This window comes from Procambarus clarkii, chromosome 58, assembly GCF_040958095.1.
Source record: "Procambarus clarkii isolate CNS0578487 chromosome 58, FALCON_Pclarkii_2.0, whole genome shotgun sequence".
Classification (NCBI taxonomy): Eukaryota; Metazoa; Arthropoda; class Malacostraca; order Decapoda; family Cambaridae; genus Procambarus; species Procambarus clarkii.
Genome location: NC_091207.1, coordinates 23874775 through 23894376, shown reverse-complemented (window position 1 = coordinate 23894376; position 19602 = coordinate 23874775). Strand labels below are relative to the sequence as shown.

The following is a 19602-nucleotide window of genomic DNA, read 5'->3' as shown; positions in this document are numbered from 1 at the left end:
CATAACCACCATCAATTAAGTGGTATTTTCACAAGCCTTTAATATATTAAACTTTTGTATTCCCTTTGCAACATAGCCATATTTGTCTCTTACTATATATATATATATATAAATATATCTCTCGAAACACTTAAAGCACACCATTTCCTATCTGCTGGATTAAAACTTAATTTAATCTGGCAGATCAGAGTGAATTAATGTACAGGGATTAAGACAAAAGAAAGCCACACTTGTCTCAGTGCCAGGTACGTGGGGGGTAGTGCTCAATGTGACAACATTAAAGTTGAGGTTACTAAAAGCACAAAAATAGAACCAAGTGGCAAGCAAATTAATATAAACTAGGGTAAATTATATGAGCACACTTTAAAAACCAAAATGTATGTATGTCACTCAAACCTACATACCCTTTTGAGGCACTGGATTACAGGCGAAGAAGAAGGAAAGATTAAATAAATCGTAGGATACAATATTGACAATAGGATTTAAATATAAAAAAGTAAAAAAAACATTAATTCCACTTTGATGCTACCATCTTCATGAAACCTATTTTGTAATAAATTCAAATTAAAAAATGTATGTTTAGGTTCTGATGGAACAAATGCACGAACAAAGCTTACCTGTGTAGTGAACGGGAATAATACCACGGTAAAGGTGGCACTGTCTAGCAACTTGGGGGAAGCGTGTAACAGCCATGATTGGGCAGCGTGGCCGGTACTTAGAAACTAAATGAGAAGAGCGGCCAGTAGTGGTGATGACAATAATGGCAGATGCCATTGCTTTGAATGAAGCCTCTACAGCTGCAATAGCTGTTGTATGCGTCGAGTCTGTTGGTAAGGAAACCTGCAATAAAAAATACACGATAGAATGCAAAAATATATTTCCATGGAAGAGAATCACATCAATGCACAAGTTTAAAATACAGGAAAGCTGCAGACTTTCAGAATGTACTTTCTAAAATACAGAATGTAATTTGTGAAAAATTGGCCAAAAATCATAGGAAAGTGATACTGTGCCAGACTGCAATTTTACCTTTATGTGAAAGGGGTAAACTTGCGAATCAAAATTATCGAGGCATTATTCTACGGAGTTCAGGAGTCTAATCGTTGGCAGAAGTGATTGAAAAGGTACCAAACAGCAAATACCAGATTTTTGGTCATTTACATTTTAGATTTCTAAATTTTAGAGCTTGCATGGATCAGATAGTGGAATAGGAAATGCATGTCATGGTAAGGGTACAATGTCAGTAAATTAAGATTTAACATTTGGGAAATTATTTGGTTATATTTAAGTTATGACAGGATTGGCATCGGTAGCTACCCATTTACCCACCCAGTACAGGTTTTTATTTTAGTATTAAATATATATTAAAAACAAATTGAATTTTAAAAATTTATATTTATAAACCTAGACATGTTAAAAAAAAAAAAATGCACTTTACTATTGGCCAACATGCTTATTTCTATTTATATCTAATGTACTGGTTTGGTAAAAAACTAAGAATTTGTACCATTGTTACAGTGTAATAAATTATACAAGATAACCATACTGTAATGCATTAAATTTACAGCTTACTGTACCAGTACTTGAAAACAAGTATACTATACTGCAGTCCCTCATTGTGTAGTACAGTACACGTTATTTTATAAAACACCGAATTATGTAAAAATAAATAAAAATATATTCAGTAATACATAAAAATTAAAGAGACGTTAATAATCCGAGTTTTACTCAGTTCTTTACATGAAACCTGGGCAGGTAGGGTTTTAAATAAAACATTTTTAACAACCCTGGATTAAGAGTATGAAATAATGTAAAATAAGAAACCAAGGCTCAATATATGGCAACTATAAGGAAGCAGTACAAGGCAGCTACACGGATTTCCCAAATGTTTTCCCGTGAATGTCCTGGTAAAGTTTGCTTGTGATTATATGCTGCAACAATAGAAGAATGTTGAAGATTTGAAGTATACCTAATTTTGTATACAAACATGTTCTCTACCTGTTGTGAGAGTTCAATGAAGAGTTGCTTATGCCACAAAGCAGCCTCGGCTTCTCTTGCAATATTAGCCATTGTTCGCACGCACACCAGTGGGTAGTCTCCCTTGGCGGTCTCTCCTGACAACATGACACAGTCCGCTCCATCCATGATGGCATTACCTACATCAGATACTTCAGCACGGGTTGGTCTTGGCTTCTTTACCATGGACTCCAGCATCTGAGTGGCACAAATCACTGGCTTCCCAACCTAGAAAAACAAACAAAATTGTCAAAATTCACATTGAAAATATTACCCAAATATCAATCTTGCCTTGAATCAGGTTAACTAAACACCTATATTTTTTACCCATCTTAATTTGGGATCGTGCTAGTGTCCTTTCCCAGGTCTCGGTTTTAATTCTCTTCTTGGTTATCTCTAGAATGCACAATGGCATAATTGAGTGGCTCAAGATCTTTTCAGTTAAGCTCATACACATATACATTTCTATTGACGTTATTTTCATCACAAGGCTAGACGACCTTTTAAGTTTCATGTATTCCTGAAGTACAGCTGTATATAGTCATTACTAATTGCAGTAGAACCATTCTTTAACATTATTTGGCTTCAGTCTATTCTACAGATGTCTTGTACAGTTTATTTACAGTCTAACAAGAAACAGAGGGTTACATGGCTTTATAATTAAACCTTCCTTGCACCACTATACAGAAAGTCTATATACTTAAAGCTAGTACACAGGTATTCTCCAGATATGAACATTACTGAAAAATACAAGATAAAATATCCCTAATAGGAATATATTCTTACCTTGTTACACTTTGCAAGCATTTGCTTTTGTGCAATGAAAACCTTCTCGGCAGGAATTTCAATACCCAAGTCACCACGGGCAATCATGATGCCATCACCTTCTTCGATAATGGAATCAATGTTCTTGCAACCTTGGTGATTCTCAATCTTGCTAATAATCTTTATATTCTTTCCTTCGTCTCCTGAAACCAAGAAGCAGCTTATTAGTCAACCTCAATGACAAAAGTGCAAAGACCATTACATTTTTTTTTACTGATAAAGTAAATGTACAAAACGTAAATGGCATCTGTGACCTTAGTAAAAGCCATTAAGAATTTTGGAGAACATATCAAGATTGTAACCTAATTTATTTATTTATTTATTTATTTATTTATATATATACATACATACAAGAAGGTACATTGGGATTGAGTATACATAATAATCTTGTAAAGCCACTAGTACGCGCAGCGTTTCGGGCAAATTGCGTATATCTGTTTGCAAAATATCTTCTTAAGAGACATCCCCTATTTTAGTAGGGACATTTGTTTCCAAACATCAGGTTTTACAAAACTATGAAATTTTGTAAATATTCATGAAAATAAATTTTCCTACATTTCCCATATTTTAAGCTTTTTAAATAAGAACTAAATTTAAACAATTGCACCTATAGCTGGCAGCTACAGTATCAATTGCAGGGTTAATAAAGAAGTTTCATTGTCAGACAAGTTTAATTTATATTTTCGGTTTAGAAATGTAGAGCCAAAATGTATAATTATGAGAGAATACCAAATTAAATTAAATTATGCATAAAGTATGTAAACTCTTGTCAACTTTATTTTAAATTACTTTTAAGGGGGTGGGACAGTAATAGAGGTACTATTTAATGACATTATTGGCAGATACATTACAACATTCATTCATTTTTAAAGACGATTAATGACCTAAACTAATTAGGGTTCTACCAAACTCTTCTACTCTGCTCTGCTGTCTAAAATCCCATGACAAATTTACGTCTGATTTTAGCAGTGCAGAGTAGAACAGTTTGCGCCCTGGTGAGGCCACTCCAGACAGACAACCAGCGAGCAACTCCATAGTCTCCTGAGACTGATGGATGCCTACTACTAATACAGTACACTAAGGAAGGTTTTAGCCTCTCCTAAATATTTAAACTAAAAATTGTGTTGAGATGCAACATACCCAGGACATTCCTTATCTCCCGCACGCCAGCAGCATCACGGATGAAGGAAGCAAAGACCATGTCGACACCCATCTTGACACCAAGTAACAGGTCACCGCGGTCTTTTTCCGACACGGCAGGAAGATCGACTGGAACGCCTGGCAAGTTCACACCCTTCTTGCTCCCAAGCATACCGCCATTTTCAATTTCACACACTATGTAGTCACTTCCTATTAATATAAGGAGGTCAATTTAATACGTGTCACCTGTTAAATGCATAAAAAAATAGTTATTGACAATGAAGGCCATTTCAGGTATACTGTCCTCAATCTTCCAAAATTATATTAATCAGATAAGAAATTAATGAGATAAGAGTTGCAAGAAGGCTCAAAATGAGGAATGCCACTTTGAATTTTCTGTATAGTACAGCCTATAGGAATGTCTCATGTTATCTTGTAAAATTTAAATTGGGAAAAAGAATGGAGACTAGATTGAGAAATGCATTAACCCTTCAAATTCAAATGAAAATTAATAATGGTCCTGCCAGTTATGATCACACTGCAACAGTGTGGGAGAAGTTTTAAGAGTACCATGCAAGATTTAACCCTTAAAATGTGCTTGCCTTAATAGGCAAGCACCTTTTTAGGCAAGCACCTGGCTGAACACCGCCAGGTGCAAGTAAAAATAAAAAATTTTGTCTCGAGTGTTCATTTGTTTTTCCCTGAATGGTGACATCACAAGACTCCCCTCACTCCTCCATGGCCAAATTAACAAAATATATTTTTTCCGTGATCAGGAACCCAATTTTAACAATGTATTTGAAGAAGCAAAATTGGAGGAATTTTTTCTTGCCAATCAAGGATGCGTTTCATATAAACAGTGGTGAAGTTCAAGGGTTAAAGACTATACAAAAAATTAACTTCCCACACTACAATATCTTCAACCATTTAACTACAGGAAAGATATTCACTACAAACCTATTTCTTTAGCAACGAGAGAAATGAGACCATCGTCAACAAAGATGCGGTTCTTTGGCTTGACAACTTTGGTGATGTTAACGTAGTCAAGGTAGACGACATCAACCGAACACTTCTCGTACCATTCCTTGTCTGTTGTCAGCTTCACTTCACCACCAGTTTTCAGCTCTATTTCAGCACTAGCTCCCTGTAAATAAACAATAGATTTTATTAAATGCAACAAAGGTGATAGGAAATTAACATTTTTAGAAGACTAAACAAAATTTTAGAATTTTTTTCTTCTTGCGCACAGGGGTGTAAATCTCCTCGGGACCTCTTAGCAGCTTAAGGGTTAAAGCCTTGTTCAGTGCTAAGAGTTTAAAAGTTTTAAATCTGAAACAGAAGCAGCTTTAAAGAAACTTAATTTAGATGGAAAAATCAAAGCAGCTTGTATTACACATCACCAATTACTGCACCAAAACCATTTAGCAATAAATTTACCACCCAAGTGCATATTAAAAATTTTGAAATGGCTACTTACTCCTTCCAACAGACCAGTGCGGATTTCTGGTCCCTTCGTGTCAAGAGCAATAGCAACTGGATAGGAATGGCCGATCTTCTTTGAATAATTCTCGGCAGCTGTGCGGACATTATTCATGGTCTCCGAGTGGTACTCGTGAGTGCCATGTGAAAAGTTCATGCGTGCAATGTTCATGCCGGCTTCCATCATCTGTTCCAGCATTTCCACTGACCGGGATACAGGGCCTGAAATTTGAACACGTTTTGAGTCTCTTTGATATAGGGTAAATCAAGGTCTACATTTCCATGTTGCTCACTAATTAGCATGATTAGATATTTTACTCTAGTGCAGAAAAAGTGCCAAGGTACAAATACTGAATGTAGAATCTTTTATTAAGGATTTTATAAGTTTTAGACATACTGTACCTGGAAGCATACTGCACCTGGTCATTTTACACAATCTTTCTCTTACCTCTTTCATTAATACCACACCTACTGTCTCATCCATATACCCATTCCACGACTACTTAAAACAAAAATCTACTGCTTTAACTCTTAAAACACACTGTCCCTCTCCATACATGTTCCCCTTTCCAGTCTGGGAATAGTAACAACTCGTGTCATTAATTTTTCATACAAATACATTCCTTCCTTTTATTATACTATTCACACCTTTCAAAAAAACTTCTCCCACTCTGTACTCTTTCATCCTCCCACTCGGTACTCTTTCATCTTCCCTATTCTTATTTATAAAAAACTGGGCAATTATTTAAAATTTATTACCTCTTCCCCTAACTTTCCCCCGGGTTTATTGCAGTTAACATTTAGTCTTCTCACCAAGGATCTACAGAAATCTATATTCTTTTCAAGTCTCATTTTTTCTACATTAACCAAACTTTTCTTTCACAGTTATCAATCCTTTTCACATCATTTTGCTGCTGTTCTTGATCAGGAACTGCACACAAGTATAACAATGTCATCCATCACATTCCAATTTCACTTCAGAAATTCACCTTTACTTCACTAACTCATTATGTACACAGCATCCAGCATGTACAAATACAGGCCCGACAGATTACAGAGGTGTGCAGGGACAAGAAGCCTTAGCTCATCCTCCAGGAGTACAACTAGACAAGGTACATACCCAAAATTTAATACAAAAAAATTATTTTTTAGTATTTGAATGAAGAGAATACCACACGTTATATAACGAGAAATAAGCAATCAATATAATATTTACCAATGGTGCAAATAATTCCAGACAACCGCTGTGAGAAGGGGCGGGAGTCTATGTCCAGGGCACACATATGGTCTACCTGGGAGTAGGCATTGGCAGCTTCAAGCTGCATTGGTCGTACCTTACTCATCTGGAAAATATAAGAAAGTGTCGAGTTAATCCCCTGTACATCTAAAAATTACATTTATGTAATACATAGCTAGGTTATCTTTATGGGAAGTAATAAATCAGGAACAAAGGAAATACTGCAGCAGAAACACTATACAACAACCGATATATTATACAGCATTTTCAAAAACACTGCTCAATAAAAAAAAAAAAAAGGATTAGTTGGTTCAGGAAAAAAGAAAACCCAATTTTAAAAAACCAGGTACAATACCGATCTCAGATTTAAAATTTAGGTTTCTTATAACAATTTGCAACAATTACCATTGCTAATTTTGACAGTAAAGCCCAAGATTCTGGAGAATGCCAGGACATGCCTGAACGTTACGATGGTGAAAGAACTTTTGGAAACTTCAACATAGTCACTACCAACCTTTTAATTGAATAGTACAGTACTTACAAATTTTATAAAAAATCTTTTTAATATTTGGAGTTCATGTAAATATACTGCATAAAAACATTATACCAAGTTAGAAAAATTCCTACCCTTGTCAGGTTTAAACATTTTTATGCATCAGGCAACACTTGTAATGTACGACCTTCGTAAAGTGGCCATCCTCACTTATCACAGTAAAAGGTCAAGAGGAAAAACAATGCTCTCGAGAACCTAGGAATGCCAAACTGCACTTTTTGTATAGTAAACCAGTTTGTTCACATGTCCACAAAATTTGCCAATGCAAATTGAAAAGATTACACTGTGGGAATTGTTATAATTCATCAAGATCTTCTACCAGAGCATCAAGAAATTTTGCACTGGTGAATAGGTGATGCTGGACACTTAGAAGATTTCCTGCTTACCTATTGCCAATTTCATAGCTCACCTGGCAACAACGCGAGAGCTCGGTCTCTAACAATCCTATACTACCACCAGCCATGGCAGAACTTGAGGCGAATTGTTCTTGTTGTGATTGTCCCGAGTTGCCCCGTTTGCTGGACAAAGATTCATTTCGTCGTGACCGCACTACACTTCTTACAGCCCGAGGATTTTTAGGCTTCCAGGAACAAACCCCTCCCATTACAAATGTTTCATCTACTGGGGGTTTTAAGGGCACCAAGTACAGAGATAGGTTTTGAGCTATTAATCCACCATTACATTTTAACCCATAACATGTATCTGAATGCCACGTATCCACAACTATCCAGGCAAAACAGTATGCTCTGGCCAGCTTTTCTTTTAAATGACTTTATGAACGTTTAGGTTACAAAATGTAACATTCCACTAGATTCCAAGTCACAAGTTTATCAAAAACACAAAACCATTGCTTCCACAGATGTCACTTTCACCAAGTTGTGTTTTGTTATGGTCGCTGAGGCAAGGATCAATATCACATTTCTCAAGACCTTCAAGGCCAATTCCTTTACTATCTACCAACAATAGAGTTTAAGAGTGCTAGGTGCTAGATATAAATTATATAATTATTATAATATAGTTATGGATATATACATACATTTTTTTTTCTTTTTATAAAGGGCAGCCAGGAAACCCTTCACATTCATTGTGGTTACACAATTCAATCAAACCTTACACAATTCATAAGCAAGATTCAATAGAGTACAGTTGAAAATTTTAACAAGTTACTAAATATAGCTAAATAAATAAATACTGTAAAAGCAAATCCTAACAACATTTCAAAGCTGTATACGCCCACATCCCACTACAAAATCAATACTGCACTCTCCCTACCACAGAGGGAATTTACACTACTGATACCAAAAACCATTGGTCATTTCCATCAACGTTTGGTTACTAAAACAGATTTGTCCGAAGATGGATAGCCATTTTGCACATGCGTGCATTAGACTTCTTTATCCCATAGCAAGTTTCTTTTGCTACAAAAATCTGCCATAGCATTTTTAACAAAGAAAACTAACATTTCTCTGTAGAAAAGATAACTTTCTACTTGACACACACCATTATTCCTGCCCATATATATAATCAACTTTACTGAGAGTTCAGACAATTGCATATTTTTGCTTTTCATCAAATCTAATATTTAAACCCGTTACAAAATTTATTCCATTACAATATTAATGCTTGCAGCAGTGAAACCAAAAACATTTCCTGAAACCTGGCCAAAGATATACAGTATAGCATACGAGTATACTGTATAGTACTATGATAATCTGCTAAAGTTATTAACTCAAGATTCCTCGACAAGTTTTTATTATGCACCACATTCTGTAATTATCCAGCAAACAGTAGCACACTAAGGGCATTAAGGTTTAAATCAGATCCCATTGGGTATTATTTAAACAGTTTCCAAACACCTCATTTAAAAGGTGTTTGGAAGGCAAAGTATTATCAGCCATTTTGCACATTGAATGTTAAATTACCATATAGCAATTAGTTTACAATAGAATCTCCTGCTTGCATTCTCCTATAATACCACAACAAGAATATAAAATACAGCACATTTGAAGAATACAATATAGCCACTTCATTTGTGTTGCGGGTGCACGAGTGACCTTCACTAGATGGTGTGACCATCTGAATCAAGTACCTGTACAGGTACCAAATTGAGCCGTGGTACTTCAAGTAGTGTGACCTCAATTTAAGAAACTTTAGGAGGAATAGCCAATTCAATGCCTGTCAATTTTGTTCAATTCATTAGGTCCCTTCGATAGGTAATTGTTTTTGTTCAAAAGGCATAGAATTTGTGGCTTTGACACTTCCACATACATTTTGATAATTATGTACTTACATTGAGTATTTGATATTATTGGCATTATAAAAAGTCATATGGCAATTAAATACTTTATACACTGTACACTATAATGCACTGTAAATTATATTTAGATTGGGTTGTACATTAACATGACTGCATTTGGATGGGCTCTTGGTAACTGCTTAGGTTCGTCTTTCAACCTGGGTTCCAAAAGCAAGAAGAAAATACACAGGAATTTGTAATCTTAAATTCATTATAGGGTGAGGCTTGTTCAAAATATTTTGAAGAGGTCTGCCAACATAAGAAGGTTGAATCTCTTCCCCAATCTTCAAAATCCAACATTTGGTCAATCCACTAATAATTTAAACACTAATATGTTCAGCAATTTCAGAAATTTAGGAGAGCTGGTTTTAAACTAAGACCTACTAATTTTAGCATGGGCAAAACTACCAGCAATTCAATTCTCCACCAGCAATTCACTATATAATTAACACCTATTAAGAGAGCTGCAAGCCACGCTCCTTAGGCTAGAAACAAGTCAACCTTCCAAAGAGTGGTGGCATTAAGAGTTGATTACACAACATCTCCAGAAGTCAAATCTTGCTACCTATGTTAGCAGATACTGTGTCACTATGATTTAGTACGAGAGGCTGAACCACAACATACACTGTGAACATACATTTATTCCAGGATCAATGGACATCTTCAGGATTCCACATTTCTCTCTTCAATTACTGTAGGGGGTCACAAGACTGGCATTTTGTTGGGTACCTATCAAGCCCCTGCCAAGTTGACTGCCATCCAATTATAGAATCAATTTAAATTTATCCCTTGAACCTCTATGTTCCTCTGTGGAACTAACAACCCATGAATTCTTCAGCATCACAAAAGCACCACATCTCTAACCTTGAATTGCTAAGGGGTAAAACAAAAACAATCATGCATTGCAGAATGAATAGCAAAGATGTTTTTAAAAATTTCACAAATTTAACTTTTGGGATTAAAACTTTTAAGCAGGAGAAGAGTCACTAACACAAAACATGTACAGTATTAACAACTAACCTCATCCATTTTGTATGAAGAATGGCCAGTTTCTATTTCAAGAAATGAGGGAGTCTTGGTACAAGTACCCACCGAGCAGAGACCACTCGACACACAACCCTCACACCACCTGTACTGCCCTCTACTGAAGACAGTAATATCACCCAGATGCAGCAGAGGGCACCAAGTGACCTTGTGAATGTCAGCCTTACAGTCTTGCCAACATACACCAAAGACATTATGTGGAATGGATAGCTCCAAATGCCTTAAATTACTGTAGAATTCTTTCAAAGCTTTGTATATCAAGCAATTCATCACCTGGCAATACACATTTATTCCTAGGGAAAACGAACGTTTTGCCCACCTCGAGCAGAAACTATTTTCAGCAGCAGCAACAGCAGCTTTGTTACGTCAGGCTATAGAACATGTAGGTCTTCCCTCATGGCAACATGCCACAAGTAGGTTGCTCCCACACCCTACTATGCACCCTAATGTTATGTTGCCAAATCCCTACAGAACTAGGAGAGGGCTAAAGAGTTATACAGGCTTAATACTTTCTGCCCATAATTTCTTTACAGAATTAGAACCATTTTAAAATTAGGTTCCTCGCCAAGCTGAATAGAAAAACACTATAAACATCTTGGCAACACTTTTGGCATCAAGACCAACTGTAACCAGGGACATCAAGAGTTTTCTTCAAGGAGTGCCAGACCAACCGGGATATGGTGGATGTGTGGGTCTGTGGGCCGCTCCAAGCAACAGCCTGTTGGACCAAGCTCTCAAGTCAAGCCTGGCCTCAGGCCAGGCTTGGGGAGAACAACTAGAACCCCATCCAGCAGGTACCAAGCAGGTAACATATGTGCAGACTATGATTAACAATAATAACGACTAAACTTTTTGCTTTGTACCATCATTCAACACCCCAATGAGCATTATTTGCAACAAAGAAAATTATCTAAACAGAAATTGTCTACAACAATAAAATTGTTTCCTTTCCAGTAAAGTTCCCAATAAGTGCCATCTAGAATGAATTACCTTACTGAATGATCTAAACTATCAGACTTGGCAACTATCCACATAACCAATGTGTGTAAGGCTTGTTATAGCCCAACACTTCCTCCTGGCAACACTACTACAACCAGACCGTGAAGTTTCATACGTGCAGGTGTCCAATTTTGCCCATATAGTTATAATTTTATTTTTTTGTTATTTAACAATACAGTACTATATGGCATATTCCAATTTCAGAACTTTCAGCATTGGGGAGGTATCAATGTATCTGTACATAGTATCTCTTGTACTAGTGGCTGTACAAGAATGTAACAACTTTTGTATATATCTAAAAAAAAAAAAAAGTATCTGCAGAGCCTGTTAATTGGTCATGGATACAAAATAGCTCAGACAATTACAAACAATTTAACAGGCAATCTTCTAAATACAGCCAACTGCCTGAATCCAGGTTTTGGCACTTTGAAGATAACCTAATGCATCTGCACCTTTAAATAGAACTATACCACAAAAATACCATCAACCTTTAATGCACTGTACGCTAATGAAAAGTTAAGTATTAAGCTAATGTTAAACAAAAATTAGAAACTTTCCTTTCTTGTGCATGTTTAACCAAAATAATAATCTAGGCAAATTTAAGGTAAAAATTTATTCACTATCAATTTTGGCCAAATGTTCTGTCCTTAATCGTTAAGAGTACAGTCGTGTCGATCTCCTGGGTAGTGCAGTTAGGATTTATTTATAACCCAATTTGTATACAAATTCAAACATGGCTATACTAGTACCTCTACCATATCTATATGGATGTAAGAGTTAAGATACTCAAAATTCTGCTATTGTCTTTCATGACTTGCTATAGGAGGCTCTTTTTTTTTTTCCACCAGCATGGGGACAAGTCACAATATAGAACTTCCCGCTGGCATTTTGAATATTCCTGGATAACTTTACCAGACAAAATAGCAGATTGGGTTGCAAGACATTAACTGTGCCTGGAACAGACTTGCATGCAATACTGGTGTGCATAGAGCTGTACACAATTTTCAATTACTCAATGTGTGCAATGACTTATTCCACACTGTAAACTGAAGTGAAACATAGAAAAATAAATATCAGAAAGTGTGTAGACTAGTCCACCTACCTCAACCCATAGCCTACCCTTCCAATTCTGCACAAGGCATCTTTTAGAAGAAAAAAATTTTGTTGCATTTCCATACTTTTTTGCATACACATTCTAAGAATTTTTTTATTTTTTCCCCACCTGTTCAAAACACCACTGCTGTTTGGTTCTCTTGATCAGATGTTGCCATCTATTATCACATTGTCTATGCTGCAATTAACCCCCCCCCCCTTTTTTTTTAAGCAAGATGTCTTACTGGAGCAATCATAATGTTGAAGATTGTATTCAATAGTTGTATTACACTTCCATTCAAGTGAAATTTGAAGATGTGCTGTCCCTGCCTCCCAGCACAATGAAGCAGCTACCAGCTGATTGGCATCACATGGCAAACCAAGACTGTTGGGAGGGAGGGAGGGGAGAAGCTGAGGATGCCTCCCTCCCTCCCTCCCCAGTTTGAAATATGTCCATCTTACTGCTTCTTTCGTTTCAATAATGCTCAATCATTTTTATATCAAATTGTTTACAAATAATCATCATAGGCCTGTTAAAATTAATAAATCAAGTGTGAATATTTATACAAGACCCAGAGTTTAAATGTAACATTCGCACCCATCTATAATTATAGTTACAACATATGGAATTGGTCGGCAATGATTGCCCATTATATTTGTTTTCCTTGGGGGAGGTTGCCTGGGGACTGATGGATCAAACAATATCTTTTATGGAACAAATCTGCCTCGCCTCAGTTCATTCACGAGAACTGTTCTGGTACAGCATTTCATTTTTTTTATTGCCTTTAGCAAGATTATACTAGCAACATTGAGTTCTGAAGTAAATTATTTAAATCTGTGCTAGTAGTCGAGTGCACAAATCTCTGGTGTACCCCCATTTAAACTACTGAATCCAAGCAGACCCCTTAACCTCAGAAAGACATACATGCACTTGCTTTGGAGAAAGTACAATGCAGAGCAATAAAATTCATCCAAGAACCAATTTGAGTCTCAAACTATGAATGGTTGAGGGTCACAGGACCATCACTGCAAACCAGACATGATGGAGGTTGATCTCACTGAAACAAAATACTGAACAATTTGGGAGGATATTGATCCAGACCACTTCTTTAAAATAATAATTGTGTCAGGGGACAAAGTGAGTATGTATTCACATATTAGGCTTATATTGAGCCCCCACCCATATATATATATATATATATATATATATATATATATATATATATATATATATATATATATATATATATATATATATATTGACCCCTAGGTCAAATTACCGACCCCACCCAGGATGTAACCCCACAAGCTAACTCCAGAGTACCTACTTACTGCTAGGTGAACAGGTGCATTAGACGAAAAGAAATGTGCCCAACCATTTCTGTCCTACCTAGGACCTTATATGTAACCTATACAAAGAACGGTTTTCCAACTCGACCCACAATGTATAACTGAAAACAGGAGATGCTTTTTCCACCCACAGGGTTATAAACTCCTGGAATCACCTACTACCTGCAAAAGCTCTAAATGCCAAAAAAATTTAACTTTAAATTCTAGCTTTAAAAAATCAGAAACAATGGGGTGGGGAATGGGGGGAGGGGGGGGTTACTTTTGACAAGCCACCAGCTTCTAGTCTTCGTCGAGGCCACCAGTGTGTTAGCGGCTCTCGGGTAAATTCAGGTGAACCCACGGAACTGCCTGCCTGCCTACCCAAGCCATAAATGCCAAGACTTCACTGCAGTTCAAAATCCAGCTGGATAAATCCAGGAAAAATAAGGGAGGCGATGGGGGCCCCCTTTGACAAGCCGCCGGCTTCCTGTTCAAGACCCCTCGAGATGGTGGCCCTCAAAGTCAGGGATTGCAGTTTACCCCCAGAAGCAATTATCAACGAGTGTTCAATGTACACTATATAGAGACAAAATTAGTCAAAAGTTTACACGATTTGGATAAATATTTTAATTCTTAACACGGTATACAGTTTACCCCCAGGAAAGTGGGGGGGGGGTCCGGGACTTTGAAGCCTGACCATATTTCTGGTATGTGTGGGAGGAGCTCTAGCTCTTGGTCCCTAGTCTTGTTCAGGGTGCATCAACTCCCGCCTCCAAAATTATAACATTGTCACCGGCCAACTGGATGTCGACAAGACGTGCCGACATCACCGGAAGTTACAGCATCAATTCAGGGAATTTCCCCGTCCCTCCCGTTGATGACATGAGGTCAGCCATGAGTCCCTCCTCATAACCGCCTCACATATATGCCTCAAAACGCTCAATAACACAAATCTGAAAACATAATCGAAGTCACAAATTCCTTGCCCTAATTGGTGACATCTAACCAGGCGTTGACATCACTTACTTCTAAGTTAAAAACCTACGGGAAATATTATCACTATATTAACCTTGAGTGAGATAATGTCTGTCTCAACTTCCGTAAGACAGTGATCAGAGCCGTAAGTGACAGCTCGGCAGGGAGTATAGAGGTGGGTGCAGCTGGTACGACGGGTGTTGGAGCAGTGACAAGCACAACTGGAAGGTACTGGAGTCAACTGGAGGCTCAAGCACCCACCACTGTCAGCCTGGATGTGTCCTTGGCGTTAGGAGCCCACTACCGGTGAATCCTCGCCAGCGCCTCCCAACCCCTCCACTATTGGCTTCCATTCCCATCAAATATTGCATTTTAATACATAATACGATCAGCTAATGAGAAAACTTTATACTTAATTCTTAAATTATTATTATTATTTATATTTAAGAGATTTAGTCATATGAAAGCGTGAATAAATTCGATATTATTAAAAGATAAAAAAGTCTGAGTAATGGAATCGGAGAGGGTGATCTTGAAAGGTTGGGGACGACGCCGCCAGGGGGCCGGGGACGCCCTCCCTGGGGGAGTGGGAGAGGAAGGGATGGGATGGGACGGGAGACCATCCCTGACTTGCGCCATCATCCTACTTCACCGACCTCGCACAACGATGCATTTCACACCTCTCACCTCTATAACACGTCTTGCCGCCATGATACTAAAATATTAATATGGATTTGTAGAAATAATGAGGTACCAATAGTTGAATCGTCTTACAATGTTTTACATCAGATTATCAGTGGTTATATTGGATACTATGTAATATTTGTATTTATTTATTTATATATATATATATGCAAGAATTGTTACATTCTTGTAAAGCCACTTCCTAATTTTCCCCGGGATACAACCCGCCAAATCGTTTAAGGTGAACAAGGTTACAGTTAAGGATTGGCGCCCAGTCAATCCTCCCCGGCCAGGATACGTAGAAAGAATTAGGCCAAGGCCCTCGCGCAGCACCGGCCGAGTGTGTTAACACTGCACCACGGGACTGCAAATATTTTATAAAAAAAATACAGAGGACCCAAAAGTTATTTGTCACGATTTAATATGGTACAAGTTGCACACGTGTGTGCATCATAGAGAAGTACTTAATGTTTCTGCTTTGAATGTAAACAGCTTTCGAGGACATGTGGGTTAAGGATTAATTGGCTAACATGAGAAAGCTCATCTTTATTATTATTATTATTATTATTTGCTACCAGAAGTTACGTATACTGGATCAGTGATCGTAAACTATTATATAATGAGAATAATGTGTGAGAGAGTGAGGAGGGGTTAAGGACCTATATAGCAGTTAAGATTGGGGAAATTGTAAGTAGATGGGCAAGTTAAAAGTGCAGATGACATAAAAAGAAGGCTAAAATGGGGGTACGATCCGACGAGAGCCTCCTCCACCCTGAGCTGGCGGGGAAACCCCATAAACAAAGAGGGACGTGCCGGAGGAAGGGATGAAAGAGGGCTCCCACGTGGACGTCTGGGAGAGGTACAGCGGTTCCCTGAGCGAAAGTAGGTGTTAAAATCCATCACTCTTCGACGTCCTTGTATCTTGATAACTCCCGTAGGGCTGCGGAAGGTACCCAAGAAGCTGTGAAGGAGGTCGGGAGGCGATGTCCAGGGCCCGAGGAGGAAATGATTTTGCGGACCCTTATCATCATCTTCCTGGAGAGGAAGGGTCCTGTGATGTTCTCGCGAGGTTGTTGATGCGAACGGAGGCCATCCTACTACGGAATGAACTAAACTAACTAAACCTACTACGGACGAGCAGAGGCCGGGTGCGTAGTTGAGAATCCTGCTACGGAAAATACTGCAGGGATTTGGCACAAGTTTTGAGGTTGCTGAGTTGGGTTGATCTTACATGGCGTGTCACGTAGTGAACTGCTTCCATCTAGCCTCCACGTGATGGTTGCAAGGCAGCCAAGAACGTAATTGGAAGCGTAGGCTGTGGGTCTCGAGTATGTCGACTGGGGCCGCAGACATTCCAGTGGTGAGGTGGGGGCTTCCGGGGTAACACGTGGTAACGGTAAAAGGGAGGAGGAGGAGGCAGAGACCCCCTCCCCACCTCCGGACTGCGGCCCAAAATCCAAGTCTCGGTTGGCGTAGTATTCAGGTTGACATCTCCAAAAGCCCTAACTCGCTGGACCGCGGCGGCTTCTGGCATGTGAGGATCTTGGATCTGTAAGAGCGGATTTCTGCCGCGAACGCTGGCAGAAATGACCGGCTGTTTGAGAAGAGAAAGGTAGGCCGGCCGCCGGGGGAAGGAGGAGGGGGTTAGTACAGTATGGAGAACAGGCCATTTAAATCATGTGAGGAATTAAAAAAAATAATGAAGGTGTACAACGCTCTTAAGACGAGCGTTGCTTCAATTCAAGAGATCAATTGCTACCCCTCGACCCCCCCCCCCCAAATTATAACAGTGGTTAAAGCGACTGAAAAGAAAGATATACACTGCTCTCATTTAGATTCTAGTGTATCCTTTTGACATCTCTGACCCCCCTTCCCTATATAATCTCTAAGTCTGGCCTTAATGCGTCTGGCACATGAGGACCTGTAAGAGTGAGCATCAGAGCACGAGCATAACGTGGCCGTTGGCCGAAAACTACATGTATAATAACATACTTTTATAATAACATACTAAAGTTGAATTAATTATTTGTCCTTTTTGCTAGCTGGCACCCCCATGGAAAGAAAGCATGGTAGGCTAGGCCTCCGCCGGGGAGGGAGGGGGAGGGGATTTAACCAGCCCGTCCGTCTAAGGTTCCCCAACGTCAAGAAACTGTCGTAATAAAGGGCTCTCTCCGAACCTACCAGAGGACCCAAAACAGAAAACGGAACAGTATGAAAATTTCGCGAGCCGCTTCCATTTTCTAGTATGACGATTTTTTGCCATGGGTAAAATATACGTCCTAATGCGACGTTCTATTAGGAGGATGGAAACAACAGTTCTGAGAAATGACCAAGAATTTGCCAGGTGAAGGAATAAAAGTGTAAAGTTAATAGGTAAAATTACAACACAAAACAGTTATATAAAATAGGCGGGCTGTGTGTGCCGACTTAAGGTGGGGATAATTCCCTAGCTTAAGGGTAGAATGTACGTGCCCGCACGTGGTGAGTGATTGATGAAGATTAAGCCACCCAGAGATTGCACGGATATGAGTAGCCCTTATCGGATGTGTGGGGTACGAGGTTACCGAATTCTTGCTTGACTGTGGCCCATGTATGGACCGTAAAGACGGTTAACTGAGGCTAAAATGCTAACTGTCTGCGCTAATATGGACAGAATTTTGGAAGAAGTGACGCGAAGTAAAGTTGTTTCACCTTAATCTTTGACAATAATTCTCCCTTGACTCCAAAAATAGCTAGTTGTTCCAGGATGAGTTCCCCATTAGCTGTGTCAAAAACAGCTTGAAGATCTAGTAAGCTACTTACGTGAGTCTTTTGTTACTGCCTGATGACGTTCATGGGGTATTATTCATTTATTGTTCTCAGAAAGCATTTTTTTTTTTATACAAGAGTTGTTGCATTCTTGTACAGCCACTAGTACGCGTAGCATTTCGGGCAGGTCCTTAATCCTATGTTCCCCGGAATACAAGCCCCCGCGAGGAATCGTTTAACAACCATTTTACTGTTGAGTTAAACAGAGGCTACAGTTAAGGATTTGCGCCCAGTAAATCCTCCCCAGCCAGGATACGAACCCAGGACAAAGCGTAGTTAGTTTAGTTCATTTATTATGCACCCCATACCCATCTTGTGGGCGGTAGTGGAAAGAGTTACAGAGGCACATAATGGACTCAGGGACTGAACCCCACAATTCATTTAGCTAAGCAAGTTACAATCTCTGATGAGCTAGTTACAATTCAATATACGTCGTCACATCATCAATGGGTTCGAGATCGACCTCAGGCAATCCAAAGTTACTGCCCGAAACGCTATGCGTACTAGTGGCTTTAGGTATTGTATGTACTATCTCTATCTTTAAATCCAACATTATGTATTGGCATTGGCATTGCCATATATTACTGGCATTGGTGATATTATAATACAACATGAATGATATTATGGCTGGTAATGGGAACAATCCCATTATTTGCATTAGCGTGGGAGGAAATGATGTTGGTCGAGTCAGGAGTGAGGAACTGATTCAGAGGTATAAAACAGCCATAGAGTTAGTTAGGAGCAAGGGAGGAATCCCGATCATATGTGGCATTCTTCCAAGAAAGGGAGTGGGAAATGAATGGATATCGAGGGCACTTGGTGTCAATTGCCGGCTGGAAAGATATTGCAAATCAAATGCAATATCTTTCATAGACAACTGGGAACACTTCTATGGAAGAAATGAAATGTATGCTCGTGATGGGGTGCATCTATCGAGAGCTGGGGTTGTTGCTGTTGCGAACTCGCTAGAAGAAGTGGTTAGAGGTGTTTGTTTGGGTTTAAACTGTTAGTAGATAGAGGTATGGGAATTGATTTGGAGGAAGGAGGTAATAAAAGTATGTGTTTGTGGGAGAAAGGAATTGGCAAAACGATCAGGGAAAGAGAAGGTCCGCAAAATAACAATTC

At 38.7% G+C, this 19602-nt stretch overlaps 1 protein-coding gene across 6 annotated transcripts in view; it reads right to left on the bottom strand.

Moving 5' to 3' along the window:
• Positions 1–15314, bottom strand: part of LOC123767987 (pyruvate kinase) — a 32645-nt gene extending 17331 nt beyond the window's left edge. For 2 of the 6 annotated variants that reach the window (XR_011223203.1, XM_069306689.1), the window contains exons 1-9: positions 10567–10722; positions 6677–6803; positions 5459–5682; positions 4939–5125; positions 3982–4191; positions 2803–2984; positions 1999–2244; positions 618–840; positions 405–416 (exon numbers count right to left, since the gene is read on the bottom strand). Coding sequence is in view for 4 of the 6 variants with exons in the window: in XM_069306689.1 (XP_069162790.1) it covers positions 405–416; positions 618–840; positions 1999–2244; positions 2803–2984; positions 3982–4191; positions 4939–5125; positions 5459–5682; positions 6677–6803; positions 10567–10575 (1420 nt within the window). In the remaining 2 variants the exon portion in view is untranslated. Of the gene's footprint in view, positions 1–404; positions 417–617; positions 841–1998; positions 2245–2802; positions 2985–3981; positions 4192–4938; positions 5126–5458; positions 5683–6676; positions 6804–10566; positions 10723–15079 lie in introns of those variants that run through there. The other 4 variants (XM_069306691.1, XR_011223204.1, XM_069306692.1 and 1 more) reach the window with 4 other exon arrangements.
• Positions 15315–19602: the final 4288 nt, after the last annotated feature.